This window comes from Phascolarctos cinereus, unplaced genomic scaffold (assembly GCF_003287225.1).
Source record: "Phascolarctos cinereus isolate Bilbo 61053 unplaced genomic scaffold, phaCin_HiC Scaffold_726;HRSCAF=1367, whole genome shotgun sequence".
Classification (NCBI taxonomy): domain Eukaryota; kingdom Metazoa; phylum Chordata; class Mammalia; order Diprotodontia; family Phascolarctidae; genus Phascolarctos; species Phascolarctos cinereus.
In genome coordinates this window covers 299089489-299115826 of record NW_027556098.1, presented here as the reverse complement: position 1 = coordinate 299115826, position 26338 = coordinate 299089489, and the positions used below count along the sequence as shown (strand labels likewise).

Here is a 26338-nt window from a genome sequence, read left to right as displayed (position 1 = left end):
AGCTAGGTGATATGGTGGATAGAGTACTGGCGCTAGAGTCAGGAAGACCCAAGTACAAATATGGCCTCAGACACTATGTAACCTCTGTCTGCTTCATTTTCCTCTACTGTAAAATGGGGATCATAATAGTACCTACCTCCTAGGGTTGTTGTGAGAGTCAAATGAAGTAATATTTATAAAGTACTTATCACAGTGCCTGGCACACAGTAGGTGCTTGATAAATGCTTGTTTCCTTCGCTTCCTTTTCTTAATAGTTGCCGTGACCAAAAATTCGTTGCCTTGTAGCCTACCCATTGAAGAATTTTACCAGAATTTACTAGAACTGGTCTCTAGAAACAAGATTTAGTCCACTGCTTGAAACCTTTATAGCTTGGCTAGCCTGGAAGAGCTTATGCTTCAGTGGCATAGCCTTTGAGAAGCTAAGCCTGATGATGATGAGACCCTTAATAGAATGTTTCTTTCATATCCCCTCAGAAATACATGTCTAAATATCAGAAAAGAAAAACATTTGGAAAAGGTGGAACAGTGTAAAAAGTTGATGTAAATTGGCAGTTCCATTAGCCCAGTAAATTATATTCTGGCAAAGTGTAGGACCTTTTTAAAGATGAATTCAGAATTTATATTTAAAAACATTTATATCAAAGAGGACATAAAATCAGTATGGCAGAAAAAGGAATCAGGCCATAATGCACTATAAAAACTGGGAAGAAATAATGAGAAGAATTCAATATATAATATTCATTTTGAGTACAGATTAAAGATGCATCATCATACTGGAATGACAAAGCACCCATTAGAATGCCTAACTAAGGAATACCAAAATGATTGTAGGGAGTATAAAATGATCAACTCAAGTCCAGGAAGATGAATAATAAAAGATTGGGTTCTGTTAAATTATTTGTATAGATTAAACATTATCTTAACTTTAAACTGTTCTCACAGAATCTCATCGTCTTGTGAGAGCTACATTATAAAAAAATGAAATAGAAAATGATATTCTTTGAAAAGAAATATAAGCATAAACTCTGAGCACTGAGTAAAAAGACTTCTTCCAAGAGAACTGAACAGACACAGTCTAGTTACTCATCTCATGGAAGATTAGAAAGTGGGAAATAAGGAAATTAATAGATAGTCCCAGGTAGAACAATGGAGCATGTAAAATCACAGGGGAGGTGGGGAATTGACAGGTCCACCTATATTACCGTGATAGTGTATAGCATATAGAATGTATCAAATAAATATTTGTCATATGCCTGTTTATTCAATATTATAAAATATTATTTACCTTAATGCTATGATACTTTGGATATCTTTTTTGGAAGGGGTGGGGGGAGAGCTGGTTCATCCCTATCACCAACAGAGTTAGCATCTTCTCTGTGACTTAATAAATGGTCTTGAAGAGTTGCTTTAGTTAAAACATTTAATCATTCTGTGGCTAATCTAGTAATAGACTTCTCTGAATTAGGTCAATTGGATTATCAGACTACAGATGTACAATTTATCTCTGAGCCCGTACCCAAAGCCTCCCATGCTTGATAGGTTCTGCCACAATTTGCCCTCTCTACTGTTGTCTTTCAGAATTTACTCATTTTCACATGATGATGAAGCATTAGTATGCTATAGAGAGACAGGTAAGTGCAAAACATAGCCTTTCCTCTGAAGGAACTTATCATGGAGATAAGACTTATACATATAAAAATATAACTGACAGGAGAAAACAGTACATGATAAGTCTCAAATGAATTTCCTAGATGGTTCTGTAGAGATTCAGAAGTGGAAGAGATCATTGTGGACTAGCAGAGTCAAGTCAAGGCTTCGCAGAGGATATGGGACGTGATCTTAGGGAGACTTAAACAGTTGATGAGATTGAGATAGAGAAGGATAAGAGCTCAAATAAAGGCATTAAATCAGGATAGTTCCAGGTAGGATTATAGTAGATTGAATGGATCAGTCTGGATGTAATAATAAATTTTTGTGGAGAGCTTGAACCCAGTAGTAGAACTTAAAGTTGGAAAGGTATGTTGAGATCTTATTGTAGAAGACATTAAAAATGAATGGTAATGTTTAGATTTAGTGTTACTCTAGCCTTTTTGCTTTCTGTGCTAGTAGGGAAATCAACCCACATTTTGCATGCTATTTTCATTGGTAGAGGCTCTGTAGGTCACTTTATTCTTTTTCTGTCCATAGGTAGCCAGGTAGAGCAGTGGATGGATAGAGTGATGGATGTGTAGTTAAGACATTTGAGTTTGAATATTTTCTTAAATGCTTACTAGCTGTGTGACCCTCCTTTAACTTCAGGTTGCCTCATATATAAAGTGAGAATAATAATAGCACCTATATATCGCAGGGTTGTGAGGATCAAATGAGGTAACACATGTAAATCATTTTATAAATGTTTGCCATTATTATATTTGATATCAGTAAACCACCTTATTCTTTGTCATTCTTACTAACTTTTGTGAATAATGAATCATCAACAATTAATTAATTGCCTCTTATGTTCTGTACTTGGTTCTGGGGACACAAAGAAAAAAATGATATTGTCTCTGCCATCAAGGAGATTACAGTCTAATTTGCAGAGGCAGGCACTGTGTCTTTTCAACTTGTTTTACATATTTTCTAATAGTACTTTTAAAAGGTTCTTTGGTTATTAACTATCATATAAACCTCCACATGGATTTTCTATATGCAAACTTTTAAAACATAATCTAGAAAAATTACAAATTTGAGGGCTTAAATAATTTTTTGCTACAATAAGATGTTTTCAAGCACTTGATATGTTATCTCTAAAGCAGTCATTCTCAAAGAATGATCTTGCTAGCCATGATGACTTATAAAGATTTTTTTGCAAGTCATCTGTGTAGTGGCCTAAAAATATTGGTTCTGAAGTTAGAGGACTTAAGTTAAAATTCTGGCAATGCTGATTATCACCTGGACAAGTCACTTATTTTGCATAGTGTGTGAATCTTCATTAAAGGGTACAAAAATAAACATTTAAGAATATTTGTAACAATTACATTATTTATTCAAGGAGAAGATCTGTAATTTTTTTCAAGTAGTAAGAGATTTTGAGAGAGATGCTTTGTAGAACTTTTTTGCTTTGATAAAGTAATTCTTAGATCAGAAACTTCTAGAAAAGTCTGTTAACTGCTGTGAGCTTGTAAAAGGCTCCAAGGAGTGAGGAAATTGGAACATCATTTGCTTATCACAAGACAGCCATCAACATAGAATCAGAGATTCATATGCAACCTTATTTTTTCAAAAAGGGATGGGGTCCCCTTCAGGATCCTCCAGTGGTTTAACCAATGATATTAAACAAAGCATTGTCAAGCAACAAATATTCATTAAGCACCTACTATGTGCTGGGCACTATAATAATCACTGCACTTGCAGGTACAAAGAATGAGACAATCGTGGCTCTTAACTTAAATGCTAATGGAGGAGACAAGTACATTTAAAATTATATGCAGCACAAATATAAGGTAAATAAATGCAAAATAGTTAAATACAAGGTATTTTGGAAAGGAGTCCACTAGAAATTGGGAAATCAGGGGAAGCTCCATGTAGAAAATGGTGCTTATAGCTCCAAATGAATCTCAAACACTGTTTAAATTCTTCTCTTCCAGTTCCATCTAGCTAACTTCCATGGCAAACTACTTGTCTACATGCTAATTTTCTACCCTGAGGGCTCCTAACTGGATCTCTCAGCCTCTTATTGTGTTCTTCTATTTTTTAGAGTATAAGGTTAAAGGTCCTCAGCTCCCTTTGAAACAGCTTCTTGCCAAAACCTTAATATTAAGGGAATTGTTTTTAGCCTGGTAGATTTTAAGTAGAAATCCAACTACTTCTTGCCACTTTTTTTCGTTTTTATTTTTTCTGGTTTGAGATAATCCAGCAGGAATCAGAGGAAGAAGGAAAGAGTTGCTATGGTTTGTAACTCCTTGTTTAGGGCCCCTAATGAAGCTATTTGTTGACCTGCCAACAGCAATATGCCTTATTAGGAATATAAGACATGATAGAGAACAATCTAAGACTTTTCAAAATGGATGAGTCCTACCTATTTCAGGTGACTCACATGGGCATAAATGATCTTATGAGAAAGAACCTAGAAAATATTGCTAAAGATATGAAGTCTTGGGCAAGAAACTTAAGACCATAGGAGCGCAAAATGTTGATTGGGAAGTGAACGATGTTGGCCAAGTAGATGACATTTGAGAATGGGATTTGGAATTCTGGACATAAAATATAGGAAAACCAGTCTCTTAAACCAGGAATGGAGTACAACTAACAAAGTCTGTTTAGAGCATTTATTTTTGGTTGTACGAATCTAATCAAAAGGGCTTTAAATTGAAGAATGGTAGGCAAAATAAGACTGCCTACATAGTGTGCCTATCAAGCTCCTTATCATTGAGGGAAAAGGACATAGAAACATTCAGAAGCTAGAGCCAGTAGTTAAACCTGTGGCTACGATAACTCAAAAAAAATATCCAAAGTATAGGCTTCAAGGAAGATAACTAGGGTCCTTTACAAGCAGGAAAATTTGACTTCTTAGGGATCACTGAGACTTGATATGTTAAAGACCCCTTAACTGAAACATGGATCTGGAGTGGCATACCTTATTCAGATGAACAAAGTTGGTCAAAGGGGGAGGGGAGCATTATATGTAATCAATCAAGCAAGCAAGTATGTATTAAACTCCTGTAAGTTTTAGGCACTATACTAGTCACTGAGGATGGAAACAAGTGTGAAACAATTCATGCCCTCTGAGATCTTACAGTCTGGCAAGGGTAGATAACATGAACATATATAATAATATAAAAAAATTGATAGAAGGTTTTTTTGGGGGAGGGGGAATAGGGAGCCACTAGCATCTGGGGTATAAAGAAAAGCTCCTTATGTCACTTAAATTAAGCCTAGAAGGAAGCTACAAATTTGAATGAATTAAGTAACACCTACCCTGTAGGCTTGTTGTGAAGAGCAGATGAGTTGATAATTGCAAAGTGCTTGGCACAGTGCTCTTTGCACATAATAAGCACTATATGTGTTAATGACAAAAGCTAAGTACTTACTATGTGCTAAGCATTGGAAATACAAATAATAAAATAAGACAGCCCCTGCTCTCAAGGAGCTCACATTCTAATAGGGGAAATAACACATATAGAGGCTTCTGCTGTAAGTCATGTGGAAAAATCCCATGGTCCTTATGTTGTAGCAGCAATGCAGATGGTAATGAAATCTTTTTTAATGTAATTTCTGCTGATAAAACTATCTCAGTCTCTGAACCATTTTACATGACAAGGGCTTTTCTGGGCCCTCATTAGTTGTGGCTTCAGTACCTACAGAAGCAGTTACCAGATTGCATCTCCACAGGGATTTTGTCTCAGGATGATAATTATGAAAGCTGGACTAACTCAGGACTCGTGGTTGGTAGGGGTGTGGGAGGTGTTGCCTTATGTGGAGCTCTTAGGCTCACTTGCCAGTAAGGTGATGGTGATGAAGGTAGATCCCTTCTTTGTAGTGATTATTCCCCTCAATAATGGCTGCAGGGCCCAAACTGGAAGTAAGGACAGTGATTTGGGATCACTGCTGTTCCTTTGGGTCTTTGGTTCAAGATTGTGGGCAATGACTGTTGGTGTCTGGGAGATGTTAGTCAAGGTAGTGCTGGTGTTTTGGTTTACTCGACACATAATGCCTGCTATCTCTTCCTCAGAGTACTTTGCTGCTTCAGCTAGCCTGGCTTGCCTGACCTGTAAGTGTTTGTTCATTCATAGCTGGTGGGGATGCTAGCACCTTTTTTACATGAGCTGCTTTCCTACATGTTGGCTACAGGGGCTGAACTAGAAACAAGAACAGTGACTGGGTTGGTGCTGCCACTCTTGCCTGACTTTCTTGGGCTTGCCTTTCAATGAGTGGCAGTTGGATCAGCAGTTAGTATTGGTGATAGCGGGAGGATGTTTGCCTTCTCCACAATAATCACTTCTGTGGCTTCTTGGCCCAGATTAGAAATGGGTATAGTAGTCCGGAGAGCACTCCTCTTCCCAAAGCCAGGATGTAGAGATGAAGGAATGTATTACAAGGCATGAAAGACAGACAGTGCAGTGGCTAGAGAGAAGAGCTGGAGTGTCATATACAGAGAATAGAATAGAGTAGGCTGTAGGCCCGTGAGCTTGACTTTGATTTATGGCTGTATGTATTGTTAAAGTTATTAAAGGGGGAGTGGTGATCACATACAGCGAGAATGAATTTCATGCCAGTTTTACCCGATTCTCTTTTTTTGACCGGGTTATTAAATTTTATAAATCATGATAATAGATATAGTTTCCTGTATATTTTTCAAAGTGTTTAAGCAGTGTGGACTAGCAGATGGAAGACCAGCTTTGAAGTCAGGGCAGGGCTCTGTGACCTGAGCATATCATTTAACCTCTCAGAGAAGGTGCTGACCTGCTTTGGTAGAGTTTATTCACTTGGGAGTTCCTATACAAATGAAATCTCAGGTGTAATCCCCAATTCGCTATGCCTTATAGATTTAGAGTTGGGAATGCCCTTAGGGTCATTTAGTCTAATCCTTTCGTTTTTTAAAGATGAAGAAACTGAGGCCCAGAGAAGTGGCTGTTCTTAGGTCACACAGGATGTGATAGTATTTTATGCTGTTCTTATGGAAAAGTTGGAGAGATATAGGCTAGAAAGATGATAGTATGGTGAGATGAATTTGGAACTTGTTGGCCAAACTTAGATTAATCGTTAATAATTCAATGTCAAGCTTAGTAGGAAGTCCCTAGTAGAATACTCCAGGGATCTATTTTTGGACCTGTGCCTTCTAACATTTTTATCAGCCACTGGCTTGAATAAAAGGTTAGATGCCATATTCATCAAATTTGGAGATGAAGCAAAGTTTGACTTGTATATCTTAAATGCTACGTCTGATTATCTGTTTCTAATCTTTCTCTTCCTTAACCTCTTTGCTACATTTGACACTGTTGATTATTGTCCCCTCAGGATTATTATGATACAGAACTCTCTTGGTTCTCCTGTTAGCCCTTCTCAGTCACTTTTATTGTCTCACCATCTGTATTATACTTCCTAATTGTGGGTATACCTGTCCAAGTCTCTGTCCTGAGTTCTTTTCTCTCTATATATTATTTCTGTGAGTTCATCTACCCTTATGTGTTTAATTATTATTTCTATGCAGATGATTCTCAATTCTATATATCCAAACCTTCTATCTCTTCTGAATACCATATCATTAGTGGCTTGTTAGTCATTTCAAACTGGATGTCCTAAAGACCTGTCAAACTTAACATGTCCAAAGTAGAACTTATTTCCTCTTATTCCTATGCTTCTATAACTTTCCCTATTTCTGTCAAAGGCACTACCATCCTTCCAGTCACCTAGGTTTGTGATGTCCTTAACTTCTTACTTTCCCTTAACCCATACTTCGAGTCATTTGTCAAATTTGTCATTTCTAACTCCACAATATCTCATTCATCCACTTCTCTCTTCTCACATGGTTAGCACCCTTTGTTAGACCTTTGTCACCTCTCCCCTGGACTATGGCAATAGCCTCCTTGTTCTTCTTGCTTTAATTTCTCTGCCTTCTCAGTCTACCCTTTAAACATCTTCCAAAATAATTTTCCTTAACCACAGATCTTACCAAATCACTTTACTCCCTGTTGCTTCTTCTGTCCAATATAAACTCCGCTTTGAGTTTTACAGCCCTTCATTACCTGGCCACAACCTGTGTTTCCATTCTCATCAGATATTACTACCCTTCCTGCATCCTGTGGTCCAGCCAGACTATCCTCTTTACTTTTCCTTATGGCATTCTACCTTCCATCTCTGTGCATTAGCCTATGGTGTTTCCCCTTTGTCTGGAATGTACTTTTTCACTTGTACCTTATAGAATGCTTTACTTCCCTTATGATTCGACTCAAGCACCACCCTCTATAATGCTTTTCCTGAATCTACCCCCACTTCCCAACTTCTAATTTCTTCTCTGTCTACATAGTTTGGATTGGATGACCTTGTATTTATTCTGTATGTACATATATCCATAGATGTTCCTCAGTAGAATGTAAGCTGTTTGAGAACAGGAACTGGTTGGGTTTTTTTTTTTTGTCTTTGTATCCCTAGTGCCTAGCATAGTGCCTAACATGTAGATATTTATTAAATGTTTGTTGATGATTGACTGACAAAGCTGGAACAATATGCAGACTCTAATAAGGTAAAATATAAAGTTTTATAGTTTGTTACCTGCTTACTCCTAGCGCCCCACCTCCACCCCCCTCAATAATTTAACAGGTACAAAATTGGGAAGGCATGGTTAGCCAGCAGTTTCTTTAGGAAAATCTGGGAGTTTTATTGGAATACATATTCAGTGTGAATCACCAGTGTCACATGACAGCCAAAAAAAAGGCTAATGCTGTCTTGGGCTACCTTAAAAGAGGAATAACTTCTAGGAATAAGTAAGTGATAAGTTCTGATGTTCCCTGCCCTTATAAGACCACATGTAATATTATAATTAGTTCTGGGTACAACATTTTAGAGAAAGACCGAAGGCTGAAGAGTGTCCCAAAGAAGGCAGACAACATGTTGAAATACCTCAAATCCATACTGTATGAAGCAGTACTTAGCCTGGAGAAGACAGATTCATTATATGAGAGATGTATTCAAGTATTTGAAGGGCTGTAGTGTGAAAGAGAGATTAGCTTTGTCTTGTTCGGCCCTAAAAGTCCAAAGAATTTGAGGCAGTAGGTTGAAGGAGCACATTTAAGCTTGATGTCAGGAAATAGTTCTACAGAATTAGTAGAAAGTATTCATGATAGAATGGACTCTCTTGGGAGGCAGTAGGTTTCCCCTCCTTAGAGGGGAATTCTTTTTTGGGTTCTTGGAATTCTTTTTTGGGTTATGGCCACTCAGACCTTTTCCAAATATGAAATTCTTCAACTTGCTTATCCTGAGAATTGTTCCAAATACCCTCCTAAGTGAGTAATTTGGAGGTAAGATTATAAAAAAGCTGAAGAATGCTTGATGAATGTAGAATCAGAACAGAAAGAGCTTAATGTTTCTAGCTAATATTTCCATCAGGTTAGGGTATCCTGATGAATTGTTCTTTGTACTCAGTTGTTTTTATGTAAAGCAGTATTTACTTGCCCAGAAGGAGAGTATCCTCTTCCTAAAGGGTACTGAATGATTGAGAGGTATTTTTTGTTTCTTAGACTTATTCGTGGTGTTATTTTTAATAAGGTTTTACCTTAATTTCATATTCATATCTCCTTGGTAATATTTTAGAGGAAACTCTGGTGACCTTGATTAAATTTAGAACTCTCTAATTTTCTAATATGCAGTATGTAACCTTTAGGCCAAAGGTGACTTGCCTGATCCTAAGATGTGGACTGCCTGAGATTTTTAGTCCAGTTCTTCTTCTTTATCATCATTACCCTCCTTCTTCTCCTCCTCCTCAAGCTGTCTCTGGTTAGGTGACCAAAAAAAATTAGACAATATTTGTGTCCACTTGACTCTGTGAAAGTATATGAAACTCTGAAAGACATAGTCCCAGAAGTTAAATAATAAAAAAGAAGACCCCATATACAGCAAAATGTTTATAGCAGTACTTTTGTGATTGCAAAAAATTGGAAACAGAGTAGAAGCCTGTTGCTTGGGGAATGGCTAAACAAATTTTGATACAAATTGTGACAAATGTGTTACAGAATATTACTGTGCCTCATAGAACCAATGGATATAATATAGAAATGATAGATATATTGAATACAGAAACATATGGAAAGACATATGTGAACTCATGCAAAGTAAAGTAGGCAGTCAAGAAAACAACATACACAATGACTAAAACAGTGAGAATGGAAAAGACAACAACAAATAATTGAAATTGAATGTTGTAGAATTTATATTGACCAAGCTTGACCTGAAAAAAGAGATATGAGAAGGTATCTCCACTTTGTCCTTTGCAGAAGTCGGGGGGTGCCTGTGGGTGTAGGGTACTGCATATAACATAAGATTTTTCTTGCTATGTTGTTTAGTTTTATGAACATTTATTTTTTACTTTATTCATACATTATTATAAAATATGGCTCTCTGGAGAGGGATGGGGAGAAATACAATAGGAAATATAGGTGATATAAAAACAAAAGCTGTCAATTTTTTTTTAAAAGATAGTACATGAAACTGCTTAAATCTAAACTGTCACTGTTGGTGTATTACAAAAATATACAGCTCTTAAGAATGGTTATCTTTGGCATCAATATTTTCAATGATTTTAACAAATTTGATGAATAGCCTTCACTAGGGAGGGAGGGAGGTACATAAGGCTTTAACTCCAATTACTGTCTTTTAAGTCTTAATCAGGATTCTTTGTTCTTTCCTTTTCACTGTGTACCGTATTCTTTTGGTTCTGGTATTATTTTTTGTTTTGTTTTGTATTATTTCATAAAAGCCATTCCATTTTCTTTATATTTTGCACACTTGATCTTAATTGTAGGCCTGCCTTGCTCAGTACTTTTGCCTCTTAGCCACAATGAGAAATTTGTTTTTACTGTTTCATATTTTTGAGTGGAATTTGTATGCTCTATTTATGTTCAACTTCTTTTCAGAGTTTCAGAAAGGCACTGGTAAGGATGTTTGAAGATAAAGAACTGGACTGCATCTTTTTAGAAACAAATATGAGTGTGAACAAACGATATCACATGGTTTATGAGTGTATTCCTCTCCCAAAGGAAGTAGGAGATATGGCTCCCATCTACTTTAAGGTATGGGAAGATAAATTCTCAAACGCTTCCATTTTTTCCATTTTTAACATCCTACTGGCAGTACAGTTTTCTGGATCCTGTTTCTCATTTTTTCTTATATGCTCATCACATTTATTTCTCATTGTTTTATTAATCATTGAATGAGATTCAGTATAATAAACAAGTTAAATCCTGAAAAATTGACACAAGAAATTACAAATTTTTTTCACATCAAATTATACTGGTCTTTTTAGTAGCTATAGTATAAAATAGTCAGTTGCATTTCCAATTTTATTTTTCATTCCTCATGTAGAACTAAGATTTTACTTTAGAATATTCTCAAGTAAAAATTGTGGTCATAATTCTAGAGCACTGACAATTTGGCATGGGAGCCAAAGATAGCAGGGTGCAAAAAGTACAAATTGCAAATGCCAAGATGAATTATCATATTAACTTCTCAGTGTAGACATTCATGGTAATTCTTGAGAAAAGAAATCACGTCTTTAGGTTTCGGCATACATCTCTAGACTACAGTAAAATGATGATTAAGTTGTTGTTATCACAAAAACAAATTCTAACACCTTCGAAACAAACACCCATCTGCTTATGTCGCTGAGTTTGGTGCCATGCTGAATGTTTAAAAGCTCCAGTGACCTTACATCCTGAGCCAGTTGTCCAAACATCAGATAACATATAGAGTAGTAACATAACGTATAAGTTTTATAAATTGATGAGAAGAAATAGAATTGAGGAGAGTGAAATATTTTTAGACAGCATAGAATTTGAAATTCATTGATACAGGTTCTAGTAAAGATGTTTTTTACACAGTAATTGGTCATCAGAGACCTAGTTTAAAAAATTTGACCATTTTGCTCAAAATGATGGTATTTAAAAAGTCTAAGCATTCTTTTGTTTTATAATATTAAGCTATTAGAAAAGGCCAGGTGACGTATTGGCATCTCTTCTAGGGATCTGTGGTTTTTGGATCGCTAATAAAAATACTTAATACTAACTGTCAACAAATAAAAATGTCATTTATTTTAAGTATATTGTATTGAGTGATATCGTACAGGCATTATTGTGGTTTATTTTTGGATTTTATTGTTCTCTTTGGTGGTTCATTAGGCATCCATGACTTTTATAATCAATTACCTCTTTGATCCAGGGCCTACCAGACAGTAAATGATAATTCAGTTATATTGTCTGATATAATTTCTTGTTAGAATTATATGCTACTGTCTCCACTAAATCATTTATTTGATTACTAGAGATAGAATTACTTGCTTTTGATAAAATGTTTGTATTTCACAAAATCTTAAAGTGTTAGAGCTTGAAACAACCCAGAGTTATTCTAGTATGACTCCCTTATAGTAGAGAGAAGGAAGCTAAGTCCTAGAGATTAACTTTCCTGGGGCCACAAAAAAAATCACTTGCACATCCAGAACTCTAACTCATATATAGCAGACTCTATTTGCACAGCTTTTTCCATTGTAATGTTAAAGAGCTTTTAGAACATGTTTTAAGTACATGCCCTTGATACAGGGTATTATAGTAACTTGATAGAATTAAATGGTTCTATTTGAATCTTCATTAAGAACAAAGATTTAGAAATGGAAGTTTCCACAAAGGTCATTTAATCCTACTCCCTTATTTTGTAGATGAGGAAACTAAATACAGAAATGTTAAGTAACTTACACAGGCCATACAAATCAGAAGAAGCAGAGCTAATGTTTGAACCTACGTCCTTTGACACCAAAACCAAAACTTTTTTCATTGCCCAATGCTACCTCCTGTTAGGATTTCATGTTGAGATATTTTTAGTTTTAATAGGGACATAGCTACAGAATGGGAATGGAAATAATTTAGTTTTGTCATACCCTCTTTCTATGAGTTATTTGTATAGCATCAAGTGGCTTATATCTTGTTGACCTAGGAAGAAGTGCCAGTTTTATATTCCTAAATATTTCCTGTTTTTATATCTCCCCCTTTAATTTTCTTCTTTATTATATCGGCAGAAATAATCGTGTAGCTTTGAGTGCCAAAGACTTGTAAGTTAATTTTTCAAATATTTGAAAAATGAGCAATTGACTTAACTAAATAATTCATATGAATAGAGTTCTCTGAATACAGTTGGATATGATATGACCTTTTATGTTTAACATTAAATTGAAAATTCTTATTAAGGATAATTATGTCATGAAAAGTTGGACTAGTGTTAACATAGAAGTTAAGAAGTTAATGCAAGACATTAAATTCTGATTTTTAAAATGTTTAAACCACATAAAATAATTTCAAGTAACTAAATTAAAGCTTATGCATTCAGAACAGTAGTCCTATTGATAGTTGGCATTATTTCCTTTTAAATTGCCTTCTTATATTTATTTCTATATCATGTTCTCAAATTTCAAAATAATTTTTCTTAGAAAGCTATTATGGAATCTGATGAAGAGTGGTCCATGAACAAGAAATTAATTGATCTGTCTTCAAGAGATATCAGAAAGTCTGTAAGTACCTGCCTTATTTCTTAATAATAGTTTCTAAATATTATGAAAATTGTAAAGGATTTTGACTCTTCATTTATAATGTTTGGGGCACCTCATCCACTGTACCCATGCCTAGGTGGTAGAATCATCTTATACATAAGATATAATCACCATATGAATAGGTGAAATACCCATTCTCAGATGAAAGGAACTTTAGAGGTTATCTGATCCTAACGACTTATTTTTATAGAAGGGAAACTGAGAGATGACTTTTCTTGGGTCACATATACAGGAAGTAATGGAGCTGACATCAAAATTCGTGTTTTCTGATTCTGCATCAAGTATTCTTTCCATTGTGTCATACTTCCTTCCCTTCTGTTTCTGATGCAGATTGACTTTTTGCCTTTGGTAATATCTCCTAATGACTTTTTAAAAAAAAAGGTTTTTTGATGCATGGTCCTTTTTAAAGAATGTTCATTTCCAAATAGGGCAGTTATGTGGTGCAGTGGATACACCACTGGCCCTGGAGACTTTGTGACCCTGGCAAGTCACTTAACTCCATATGCCTCAACAACAGCAATAAAACAAAGCAAAATGACTTAACTCATTTCCAAATACACTCTTCTTCTCTCCCTATCCGATGAATTTTCCTTTGTAACAAATCATTTTTTAAAATGCAGAAAAAAACCACATAAACCACACCTGACAGAATATATCATATTCCATACCCATAGTTTCCATCTAATTGCATTTTTCTTATCTCTCCAAGTTTGATCACTATAACTAAATAACATTTGGTTTTATTTTATTCTTTCCAGTTATATTGTTTTTATTGAATATGTTATTCACCTGGTTCTGCATACTTTATTGTGCATCAGTTCATTTAAGTCTTTATATTTTTCTCTATATTCTTTATATTATTTTCCTATAGCCACAATAATATTTCATTACTTCATGTTATAGTTTGCTTAGCTATTCCACAGCTGATAGGCACTCAGTATGTTTTCAGGTTTTTGTTTCTGCAAAAATTGCTGCTATAAGTATTATTATATATATGGAAGCTTTTTTTCTGTCTTTGACTTCCTTGGGTTCTATGCTCAGCAATGAGATCTATGGATATTTTTACCACCTTTTTTCCCTCACATACCTGCAAGTCCATAATGGTTGGACCAATTCTTTACCAACGTCAGATATTAGTATGACTGTCTTTCTGCAGCTCCCCCAACATTGATTATTTCCATCTTTTGTTGATGTTGCAAATTTGTTGGGTATGTAATGAAGCCTCAGAGCTGTTTTAATGTGCATACTCCTTAATAGTAATTTGGCACAGTCTTTCATACGGTTGTTAATAGTTTGTAATTCTCTTGAGAACTATTTATTCATATCTTTTGAACATTATCGCCTTCTTGTTTTTGTATATTTGTATAAATTCCACATATTTTAAATATTAGGTCTTAATGAGAGATATTTAATGCAAAGGTATTTCACATTTGATAGTTTACTTTTTTAATCTTAATTGTGTGATTGTATAAAAGTTTTTCAATTTCATGTAATCATATTATTTGTTTGATCTATTGTTATCATTTTATCCTTTGTCTAAGGTTTTTTCCCTAGCTGTAGTTAATGAAAGTTACCTCTATCCATTTTCCTTCTTTCTAAAAACTAAGTGACCTCTTATGTTTTGGTGACCTGTCATTTGTAGAAGTTGCATGGTTGGCATAGTAGTGAGAGAGCCAGCTTCAGTGGCAGGGAAATCTTATTCAAGTCCCACTTCTGATGCATACTGACTGTTTGACCCTAAAAACATTTTACCTCATCTTAACTACTTAAGACTGTATGATGCCAGACAGTGGCTTTTCTACATTAGTAGAGGAAGTTCCCTCTACCAGTAAAACTACAGATCTGAAACAAAAGAAAAATGTCTTTTTGGATCATATTATGATATATATCCAAGATATTTGTTTAAAGTTTGTTTTGTTTTCTGAGGCAGTGAGTGTTGGGTATGGGAAGGGAAGGCTGAATGGTAAAAAACAACAGAAAAGGAAAAAAAACATTCTTAGCTCATGGCTGTACAAAATTAGAAGGTAGGTTGAATTTGGCCCATTGATTAGCACAGTGCCAGGCTCATAGTAATTTATTGACTGACCGACTGGCTCATGGGCTTTAGTTTGCCAACCACTGTTTTATAAATCAATAAGCATTTATTCAGCACCTATTTTACCAGGAACTGTGCTTGGTGCTGGTTTCATATAGACAGTTCTTTATTTAAAAACATCTTGTAAATAAATAGCAGCTACCACCACCCAAGCTCATGGTGTGGCAGCACCACGAACGGGAGGAGCTTCCTTGTTCTTTCCAGCCAAGTCAGTGAGTCAGCAAGCATTTATTTATTTAATTATTTTGCTTTTTGATGAGACAATTGGGGTTAAGTGACTTGCCCAGGGTCACACAGCTAGTAAGTGTCAAGTATCTGAGGCTGGATTTGAACTCAGGTCCCCATGACTTCAAGGCCAGAGCTTTATCCACTGTGCCACCCAGCTGCCCCTCAGTAAGCATTTATTAAGCACCTACTTTGTGCCAGATGCAAAGAAAGGCAAAAGATAATCCCTGTCCTAGAGGAGATAACAATTTATTAGGGAAGACAACATGCACACAAATATATACAAACAAGTTACATATAGGATGAATAAGAAATAATCAATAATTAATCTACTTCACCAGCACTCTAGAGTGTTGAGGGTTTGACACCTGGACCCCACCTCCAAAATATTGCTACCAAAACTCATTCCATAGAATTTTATTCTCATTCCTTTTTCTGATGGAACCAGTTAAAATAGATGGAAAGAGTTGAGGAAATGGTTGGCTTCTCACTTTTGGGACTGTATTGGAGGTATACACATTTCTAGCCTTTACACTTGGACTTAGATCTCATTTTCCCATATGTTAAAAGCTAGCTAGGTTGAACGGCATTGTGAACCATCAAGCTCTTTTGATTTGGTATCACCCTATGTGATGATTTTTCTATGGAAAAATATTCTGAGCTCTAAACAGCTGACCTTAAAATGAACTTTAGAATCAAGATGTGTTCATAAGTTGGAGGTTGCTTTTTAGATCAGAAAACATTAATTATTGTGTCATATGCCCTCTGATTTCTCCAAAAACAAGTCAAATGCATAGAAATGCTAATAGAATTTTGGATTTTTTAAAAAAATTCATCTCTTGTCACTGAAATGTTTTTTTCTTGAACATCCTACATGGTAAGAATGAATTTGTTGCTCATTGAAGGAGAGGAAATAGGAATCTGTCACAGATTTTTGTTGTTACTGGTAACTCACAAATTTCAGAGAGGGCTGTGTAACAGTAGCAAACATTTTAAAAGGGATTATTTTAAAATAAATTTTTGTAATTTTTATAGTAGCATTGCTTTGCTATCAGCATAACTTCCTGGGAAAATGAGGCAGTCAGTACTTATTTTTAAATGAAAATGAAGTCTGGGTAGATGCTGAAATTAAGTAAAAATTCAGATCTTACACTATTGACTTAAACATTAATATTGACTTAGAAGATCTTTGATTTCATCATTTGGAAACTCCTTCCACCAACACAAGTCACAACTTCTTTATACCTTAATAAGTTATTTTCATGTCTTGTTACGGCCAAAAAAATAAATTATTTGGAACCAGTGACCAATGTTCTGATGATAAAGGCTCTGTCAAAATAGATGAAAAATAATTTTAAAAATTTAAAAGATGAGCTTTGCTTTAAGATTATAAGTAAAAGTTCAATTTAAACTTTTTTTATTGATGGTAACAGTTGTCTTTACCATGATGTCCCAAAACTTACATCAGACATACTTTGAGAGTAGTCCTAGGTAGGGAATTGAACCAGATGATCTGATTTAAGTCTTCCAGCTCTTGAATTTTTTATGTTTATGGATGAAATAATGAAAATTTGAATGTGGGAACAGTTCTAAAGGAGGACAATTTTCAGGTTAACAAGTTTCCAGTGTCTTTCTAAGTGATTGAAGTGTATCTGAGCATGAAGTGTTACACACTTGACTTATTTGGACATTATTTTTACTTCTGTCATTTCAGTGCTGGACAAGAACCTTATTTGTACTTCTTCCTAAAGTTCTAAGTCCCTTCTGGTTTCACAGGGTATTGTGTCTGCTTCATTAGTTATATTACCCACTGCTGATAAAATTTGTCTTTCCTCACTGGGTAGATTCTTGATCTGTTGTAATTTCTAAGATGTAGGAATAATTCATGTTATTCATTGCTCATTGTCAGGTATCACACTACAATGCATAACGATATCAAGATAATTATTCACTACCTCAAAATCTGCATTCAATAACTGATTTTAAAATCCAGGGAGTGACTCTTTAGGAGAGATTTAGCTTCCTCAGGAAATCAACACAAAATAACAGCTACAAAAAGTCCTCACAGGATAGTTGAAATGGCCTATAAGGAATATTTTAATGGTCAATTAATGATAATTGATGTGGATATCCCTCTAGTGTTGCATATCACCAGCCACCCATGCCATCTTATCCTGTGTGTTTTTTTATCCCCGTCATCCTGTAAATCCTCCACAAAGCATATACGGAAGAAGTTAAAAGCATTCCTTTTGCATCTTTTAATATTCCATGGGTATTAGTTCAACTTTAAGGATGTCGGCCTTTTATTTCTCACTCTTATTATATGACCAGCCCCATCCTTTATGATTATGAACTTGTTAGATGATATATTTAATGCTGCTTCTGGTGCATAAGTCATCATAGTCTAGCCTAGTTATGCTTATCATGTGTCTTTCTATTGTCCTTTGGTTTGCTTGCAATTTTGATTCTAAAGAGATTGCGGAGTTTTGTGATTTGCAGCTATATAACATCAGCAGAAGGATATTGATGTTAAGAATTTTTTAAAAAGCATTTGGTGAACAGCTTGGGATTATAGAAAGCAGTATATAATTTTCCAAATGCAGTTGACTTTACTCTTTTCATTTAATTCTGTACCCAGCTTGAATCATGGCTCTGCCACTGCTTACTACCTTGAGAAAACTACTTATTCCTTTGGGTCTTACGTTTCCTCAACAATAAAATAAAGAGGAGTGGGTGAACTAGCAGATCTGTAAGGTATCTTCTTGCCCTAAATTCATGATCTTTTGACTCTTGTCTTAATTTTGAATAGAAGATGAATATTACTTTTAAGACCTTATATAATTTGAGAAAACAGTGAATATATGAAAGGATTAGTTATTTATTCCCCTGGCCTGTCCTCTAGGATTCTTACGGAGAGTAGAACAAAAGGAATTAACTTCAAGAGTAGCAGTTAGAGATTCAGAATAGCAGGTCCTGATAATAGGTTGAGGCTGGCTTACCCAGAAAGTTAGGTTTCTAAATCTTTTTCTGTAAAGATAGTAGAGTTATCTTTGGAGATGGAAGTTGTAGGTGGTGGTATGTAGGGACTTGCCATATATCCAGGGGAAGGACTCGGTGACCTCTGTAAGTCTTTTATACTTCTCGAGTCAGTGTCCATTATTAATAAATGCTCTGTTTGTATTTAGGTGCCTAGAGGTCTGCCTTACTTCTCTGTGGATTTTGGTCTTCAGGGAGGCTTTGCCCATGTTATTGAAGACCAGCAGAAGTTTCCTCATTATTTTGGAAAGGTATGAACATGCTTACAAATTAGTAGTATTTCAGAAATTTACACTTCAGCAGTACCTTTTTTTCCCAAGGTATTTCAGCCTGTTATAGTTATTGTGCAGTAGTGATGGAGATAGGTGTATCTTTTCTGACTTGAAAATTAGGATAGCTGGGGGGCAGCTAGGTGGTAAAGTGGATAGAGCATCAGCCCTGGAGTCAGGAGGACCTGAGTTCAAATCTGGCCTCAGATACATTAACACTCACTAGCTGTGTGACCCTGGACAAGTCACTTAACCCCATTGCCTAGCCAAAAAAAAATAATTAGAATAGCTAAGTTCCACTTACTTAACTTTGACCTACCTGGCCAATCCTTTTGTATTTAAAGGACCCTTTCTTTTCTTTCTCTGTTGTCAGGATTAGCTGGTAAATTAAGATGTGGAAGCCAGAAGGAAAGATCTTAATAACATAGGGGCTTGGAACCCAAGCTGCCAGCTTCTTCCTCATTATTGTTATTTATCTGTGAAGAGACTGATCAGTGGCTCTCATAGAAGAAACCTTGACACAGTGTATCAGAAAATGTTTGTATGTAAGCTGTTTTGGTTTTGGGAAAGATTAGGGAGTGTTTTGTTTATAAAAAATAAGATTTACTAGAAAGAATAAAATTTCCAATGTGATGCAAATCATGGTTTTAGATGGAATTTAACAATTCTAACTCATAAAACACTGTGACTATATTTTTTTATTTTTTATTTCATTATTTCATTATTTTTTATTTTTTGGCTAGGCAATAGGGTTAAGTGACTTGCCCAGGGTCACACAGCTACTTAAGTGTCAAATGTCTGAGGCCAGATTTGAACTCAGGTCCTCCTGACTCCAGGGCTGGTGTTCTATCCAGTGCACCATCTAGTTGCCCCCTTATGGCTATATTTAAAAATAAACCTAGTACTATAGTGAAGAATAGCCTATATTATTCACCTTTTAAAAAATACATTAGTTTGGAGAATGTGGCTGCCAAGCCAAATTATTTGGTTTATTACAACACATACTGTTTAAAGTTAAAAAATTTTTTTTTTCATAGTTTAAGCTATTCTGTGTAACAATTACAACAACTTATGATACCTTCCCTATCTTGGATCTCTGAAGAACTCCCATTATATCTGCTATTAATGGCAACTGTTATTTTCTAATAAACAGAATTGAATATGTGATGTTAGGGGTTTGGCAAGAAACCAGACCTCACAATCATCGTGTATTGGTACTTACTGAAATAACAGTTTGGAGAATGTAGAGCACTTGTGTTGCAGTCAGAGGCTCTACATTCAAATCTTGCCTCTGGTACTTGCTATCTCTGTGCCTTGGGCAGATCACAAATCCCTGGACCTCAGTTTCCTTATCTGTAAAATGAGGAGATTCAACTGGATAGCCTCTAAGGTACCTGTGACCCCACAAATTTGTTCAGTGAATATTGATTAAAGTCTGAATTTGTATACAGAAAAATTCAGTTCACCTTATGTGGTGAGCCACCTTATGTATGCCTCACAATGTCCCCCAATTGGAGGAACTTCTAGCTACTCTCTTGGAGCCTGTTTTTGCTCTCATCCTTTCTTTGCCCTGGTTCCTGATTCTCTCAGTGAATTGTCACTGTTGCTTAGGCTAAAACAACAATTCATAGCTTCTGCCCCATAGGTAGAAAGTACTCACTATTCTGAAGTCTTCCTGAATTGAAGCTTCAGAGCTGCTAAATAGGGCATCAGAGGGGTTAAAGTTCTCACTTTCATTTTCATTTTATATTTTCTAGTCCTTTCTCTTTTTCAATCAACCAACCAATTATCAAGGACTTCATTAAGTGCTTGCCATGTGCAAGGCACTGAGCTAAACTCTGAGACTGCAGAGGTCAATCTTACCCTTAGGGAACTTACATTATAATAGCAGAGATAACATGTATAAGTATATGCATAATGTAGATAAAATAAATACAAGCGTCTTGGGATTGTGAAAGGCTTCATACAGAAGGAAACTGAGTGTTGAAGGAAGCAAGGAATTCTAAAATATGAAGATGATGGAGTACAGTTCAAGCATGGTTAATGCAAAAACATGGAGATGGGATGAGAGATAGTGAATATGTGAATGGATGAATGAAAGAGTTAATGAAAAAGGGTTCATTAAATACTCACTGTGTGAGGCACCATGCTAAATGCATAGAATACAGGTAGAAAAGTAGCACAGTCCCTGCTGTGAAGCAGCTTATAGCATTCCAGGTGTGGGAGACACCAGACAAAAGACCCAGAGCCAAGAGATGGAGTTTAGGTGAACAGCAGAGAGGCCATTGTCACCGGATCAAAAGCACATGGGTGAAGCGTAAGGTATAAGAAGCCTGGAAAAATGGGGAAGAGGGCTTGATTATGAAGGATTTTGAATGCCAAATGGGATTTTATATTTGGTCCTTAAAGTGATAGGAAGCTACTGGAGTTATGCCTATGCTTTAGGAAAGTCACTGGTGGCTGAATAGAGAATATACTGGAATGGGAAGAGACTTGTGGCAGGCAAGACACAGCATTGATATTACAATATTCCAGGCATGAGGAGATGAGAGCTTGCACTAGTATGCTAGCTGTATCAGATGAGAGAAGAGGGCATACTCAAGAGATCCTAAGGTGAAATCTACAGGCCTTGGCAACATTGGATGGGGGGGAGGGGCACTATGTGAGAGATAGTGAAGAGTGGAGGATGATGGCCCCATTGTTTGCTGGAGTTTGCTAACAAGGAGTGAAATGGAAAAATGATTCTCAACAAGACAGAAGGAGAAATAAAGGGCCTAGAGAAAATCATAGGGCTTATTGAATCAAATGGACTATAATTGGGACTTCTTACTTGCCTTGCTATTTAAACGTTATTTTAACATGGAAAACCACTTAACTTTTTGTTCATTCTTTGCATAAATACTGTGGTTTTGTTTCTATTTTCAATTAAATTAGGAAATTATTGGTGGTATGCTGGATGCAGAACCAAGACTTTGGAGGAAGGGAATCCGAGAGAACTTCGATAACCAGAGGAAAAAAGTACTACAGTTTGCTCAGTGGTGGAAACCATATGACTTTACCAAATGCAAATAACTGTAAGAATAGTGAGTTTAACTGGAACCTTTTCAGTCCCTTCAGTGCCACTGCCATTTTCTCTTGACTCTCTCAAAATAAAATGACCAACCCTTAGGTCATAAAGAGGCAGGATAACATCAGCAGATCTAGGGATGTGAGATGACAAGTATTGTTAGCCACCACCAGAGATTATCAACTGCTACCCAACATCACTGGCTTATGCAGTTTCTTCACCCTGATCGTGAGAACTTCTCTATAGTGATCAAAGAGAAAGACTGAGTTTATTGAGAAACCAGCCTACTGCCTAGTATTTTGTCCTGGTGAGGACATGTCATTGTTTTGGTGAAGACATTGTCATATCACCCTTGTATTCTGTTTTAGAAGTAACTTCTGAAGGAAACAAATCACTCATCTAAAGAGGAGTCTGGTGTTCCTGATTTCAAGTCATCATTATCCCTGTCTCATTTGGAGTGTAACTGAAGGTTTGATGTAAAGGAATGGATAGCTCTTATTTTAAACTGTTGACACATAATGTCACTCATTTAATATGTAACTAAGAAGAATGTCTCCAAATGTACAAATGAAAAATTAAAGGTTTATAATGAAAAAGATCAACTACATTTGTGGGAAATAAATTCAAAGTTATTTTGAATTCTGAATTTCTTTGCAAACAATATGTTATGATTCATTATCTTTCGGTCTGAGTACTGTCAGAAATTGGGATACTAGATAGCACAGGATTTATCTGGGGATAAATGTTTGTTTATGTAACAGGAGTATCTGAAAATCGTTAATGGAGAAAGCCCCAAATGTAAAGAGCATCTGATATCATCATACTTATCATAATCACTGCACTTGAGATTACTTCAGCAAACACTTATTAAAAGTCTACTATGTGTGAGGTACTGTAGATAAAGCACAGTCCATGCTCTTGAGGTATTTAGAATCTAATAGAGAAAACTGATTGTTGTCCTTGTTCTTGAAGAGGACCAAAATGACATAACTATGCTAGAGTCAAGTTACAGTGTGTCTGACTAGCTGATCCAATACGAGCTTAGAATGTTCTACCACAGGTCGGGCACAAATAGTGCATGGGAACATTTGGGGTTGATTCTCTAAATTTGCACATCTTGCATTTCTTTTGAGCTTCTTCAATTCTGCTTTGCTCATAGAGCACAGCACCTTCTCTGATGAGGTCATGCCATGCTGGGCAGTCCTGTGTTTCCCATATCACATAATCATTTACAAAGTTCTTGAGACCTTGAGAGTGTCCTTGTATTACTTCTTTTGACCGCCATGTGCGTGCTTGCCCTGTGTTTCTCCATAAAATACTGTTTTTGGCAAACGTACATTTTCCATTTGAACAATGTGGCCAGCCCATTGGAGTTGTGCTCTGTGCAGCAAGTTTGAGTGTTGGCAGTTTAGTTCGAGAAAGGACCTTAGTATCTGGTATCTTATCCTGCCAGGTGATCTTCAGAATCTTCCTAAGACATTTCAAATGGAAGCACCTTGAATGAGGATGAACATAGGTCAGCTACTGCACTGATGGTAAATTCTTCAACTTGAAAAGGCTACAAGCCAAGACCAAAGTGGAGGGACTGTTGGGGAATGATTTTCTGTTTGCAAATGATTGTGCATTCAGTACAGCCTCTGAAGCTGAGATGCGACAAAAGTATGGCTCGATTCTCTGCTGCTTCTGCTAATTTTGGTTTAACAGTTAACACGAAGAAAACACAGGTGCTCCATCAGCCACCACCACACCATCCATATGTGGAACCATCGATTACAGCAAGTGGAGAAGTTTCAAATGCTGTGGATAAGTTCACTTACCTTGGTAGTATACTTTCCAGGGATGTACACACTGATAATGAGGTTGACACCTGCATTGCCAGAGCTAGCTCAGTGTTTGGGAGGTTCTGAATGAAAATGTGGGAGAGAAGAGTTATTAGATTGACTACCAGACTGAAGGTCTACAGAGCTGTTGTGCTGACCTCATTGTTGTATGCCTGTGTAACTTGGACAGGATACCAGTGCCATGCCAGGAAACTAATAGAGAAAATACACATACACAAATAACTATATACAGTACAGAAGTTGATGTAAAACAGAGGTTTAGGCGTAGTCGTCTGAATGGTTTGGAGAGAGCGATCCCCTACAACTGGGCATGGAAGGAAAAAAGGAAAAGTTAGGAGAGGAGGGTCATCTAAACTAGGCCTTGAAAGAAGGGAAGAAATTCAGCAGCTAGCGATGAAAACAAGGGGGAATGGAGATATCCATTCCAAGGATGGAGGTTGGCATGGGTAAGAGCAAGAGAGAAAAGGAAAGTAGAGTAGTCAAGATGTGTTCTTGGTGTTGTGTAAGGAAGGGGACATCTATAGGAGGCATTCAAACAAAGTTATTGGTTCAATTCAATTCACTGAACATTTAATTCTCAACTGCAAGGCACTGCATTGGGCACTGGAAATACAAATACAGATGAAAAACTGCCTCAAGCTTACATGTTGTGGGAGAAAATACAACAGAGTGCACCAAATTGATACAGTTACTGTAGTATCACATTCAGTCACACCAAAGAGTAAATAGTGCCCTGCTTTGTCATTTGGTATTAATATAAAAACCTTTCTTTGCTTTTTTGTTTGTTTCTAAAACTTAAAATTCAATCAGGAATTTTTTATTTCCCACATATTTGAACATAATTGAATTAATTAATGGTTTTAAAGAGTGTCAGGCTTGGAATCAGGAAAAACTGCATTCTAATGCCCTCATAGATGCTGGGTTGTTTTTTTTTTTTCCAAATTCATTGATTTTATTTTTATTTTATGGAATAGAACAAGCATTTCCATAGCATAGTACAATAAAAAATGTGACTGAACATGAAACAGCAAATCTATTACATATAACTTGCTCTTCCTTTTAAATATATAGTAAAGTTATCCTGTAAATTTGTATATCCTTCCTCTCCCCCTCCCCTGCCCTAGAGATGGCTACCATTAGACACAAATGTACACACACACACACACACACACACACACACACACACACGCACACGTAAAATGATTCTGTACAAACTTCTATTTATCAGTTCTTTCTCTGTCTGCATATAGCGTCTTCATATGGCTTTTACTATTAATTTGGATATTTATAATAGTCAAAGTGACTTATTCACTCATTGATCTTAAAACAATATTGCTGTTACTGTATACTATGTTCTCTTGGTTCTGTTCATTTTGTTCTTCATTATTTTGTGCAAGTCTTTCCTAGTTTTTCTAATGTCTTTGGGCTCATTATTTCTTACAGCATAGTAGTATTCCATCACAAATCATATACCACTTGTTCAACTGTTCCCCAATTGATGGGCATGCCTACAGTTTCCAGTTTTTTGCCACCACAAAGAATGCTGCTATAAACATTTTAGAACATATAGGTTATTTTCCTTTTTCCCTAATCATCTTTGGAAATAACCTAGATAGATATTGTGTTAATAAGGGTGAAGGACATTATCTCTCTGAGCCTGTTGCCTCATCCATTAAATAGGGATAATAATATCTGTACTACTTACCTCACATACCTGTGAAACTCAAATGAGAAAATGAATGTAAGGTTCTTTGCAAGGCTTATAGTGTTACACAAAAGTCAGCTGTTAATTTATTCCCATTTCAAAGCACTTTCAGCTAATGACTTTCCTTCTAGAAATGAGCATAGCCTTTAGTCAGTTTTCAGAGCAAATACTAATAGTTGAGAGAAAGGATAATCTAATATGAAATCATGTGTTATGAGTTAAATTATAATTTTAATGATCCTCTTAGGTTAAATATTTAAATGATATTTAGGTATTTGACTTAGACATAGCTTCTCCAAATATAAAGACTAAGTTATAGTCACTTACAACTGATACAATGATTGTATTGAAAAGATCCATCACTTCTTGAGACATTCATTTCAACACATTCATTTAGTAACTTTATTGTGAAAAGCAATGTGTTAGGTTTTGGGGGAGAAACAAGATTCAGACAAGAGCTTAATGTAGACCTTCCAATCTAATATGTGTAACATATAGGACAAATAATTTGAATACAGAATTACACATATGTGCATTGTATGCCGAAACAAAGGGCTTTGTGAATTTTGGGAACATTAGGAGGGAAAAGTATTACCAAGCTTGGGAAACATGGCATAAATGAAAAATAAACATATTTCTGATGTAATATCTGGTTTGATAAATCTACTCTGTTGCTGTGTATTCCTTTCCCTGTAATTTTAAGATTTCAGTATGCCTCTATTTCTCCCAAAGGACCTGGAACTATTAACAGATGCAGAATTAATCAGGGTTTTTATGTTCTTAGTACTGGGAATCATTTGTAGATTCCTTTGGTG

At 35.9% G+C, this 26338-nt stretch overlaps 1 protein-coding gene across 1 annotated transcript in view; it reads left to right on the top strand.

Annotated features, from left to right (window-relative positions):
* The window catches only part of CWF19L2 (CWF19 like cell cycle control factor 2), a 119792-nt gene extending 97169 nt beyond the window's left edge, over positions 1-22623 (top strand). Inside the window, exons 15-18 of the mRNA XM_020996131.2 lie at positions 10608-10763; positions 13166-13246; positions 18791-18892; positions 21845-22623. Of these exons, the coding sequence (XP_020851790.1) occupies positions 10608-10763; positions 13166-13246; positions 18791-18892; positions 21845-21982 (477 nt within the window). The 3' untranslated portion in view covers positions 21983-22623. The remainder of the gene's footprint in view (positions 1-10607; positions 10764-13165; positions 13247-18790; positions 18893-21844) is intronic.
* The last annotated feature ends 3715 nt before the right edge of the window (positions 22624-26338 follow it).